General features: G+C 53.9%; 1 protein-coding gene across 1 annotated transcript in view; it reads right to left on the bottom strand.

Moving 5' to 3' along the window:
* Positions 1-950, bottom strand: part of MED28 (mediator complex subunit 28) — a 9396-nt gene that overhangs the window by 8156 nt on the left and 290 nt on the right. The window contains exon 2 of the mRNA XM_019525822.1: positions 823-947. Coding sequence (XP_019381367.1) covers positions 823-947 — 125 coding nt within the window. The remainder of the gene's footprint in view (positions 1-822; positions 948-950) is intronic.

The raw sequence follows: 950 nt of genomic DNA, 5'->3' as shown, positions 1-950 counted from the left end.
GGAAGAATTTCTTTACTGCCCGAGTCCCCAAGGTCTGGAACAGCCTGCCATTGGAGGTGGTTCAAGCACCTACATTGAAAATTGGATGCTTATCTTGCTGGGATCCTATGACCCCAGCTGACTTCCTGCCCTGTGCGTGGGGGGCTGGAGTCAATGATCTTCCGAGGTCCTTTCCAGCCCTAATGTCTATGAAATCTACGAGTGTATTACTTACAGCTAGCAGTGTTGTGAAGGCACACCAGTAGTGTCCTTTATTTTTACTTGTGTGTTCCTTATATTTGCATCACAGATATGGTCAACCTACAAATACTTGAAAAAAATCTAAAGACGAAATACTAGTAACACTAAAGTCTATCAGAATTTTGCTGTACAGTTTAGTATGGTTGGTGTTTCACCCTAGATTTCCATTGCTCAGTTAGGCAAAGTGTAGGTTCTCTAAGCCTGTTTCTGTAAGAAAGAGTCTGTGGTAGATCGTAGATTTTAAGAGGGGACCTTGATGTAGTTTTGCCTAATCTGCATAATGCAAGTCACAGACACTCATTTTTATTTTTCCCACCACACCCCTGCACGCAATAGAGCGCTTCCTAAAGCAGGGAGGCCACCCAGTGCCATGAAGCCCTCCCCCTGCTTCCCCCTGCTCCAAAGCTCCCTGCTGGGAAACCACCTGGGCCTGGTGGGAGGGGACGTGGCCCGGACCCAACCCCCCATCAAAGGATTGTAGCCTGGCTCGGAAAGGGGCGTGGCCTGACCCCAATCCGGCTCCCGGAATAGGGGGCATGGCCTGGCGCAGCGGGAGGGGAGGGGCGGGGGGGCCGCGCTCACCGGTGCGGATCTCCTCCTGGTCGGTGCCGTTGACATAGTCCTGGCTGACGAGCGAGGCGAAGCAGGCCTGCAGGCGGCAAACGCGGCGGCTCAGCGCGGCCCGACCCGGCCCCGACCCCCGGGGCCTC

The sequence above is a fragment of the Gavialis gangeticus genome, unplaced genomic scaffold (genome assembly GCF_001723915.1).
Source record: "Gavialis gangeticus isolate Ggan-Ray unplaced genomic scaffold, GavGan_comp1, whole genome shotgun sequence".
Taxonomy (NCBI): domain Eukaryota; kingdom Metazoa; phylum Chordata; order Crocodylia; family Gavialidae; genus Gavialis; species Gavialis gangeticus.
Note: the sequence above shows the minus strand (reverse complement) of the source record. Positions and strands in the feature narration are given on the sequence as shown.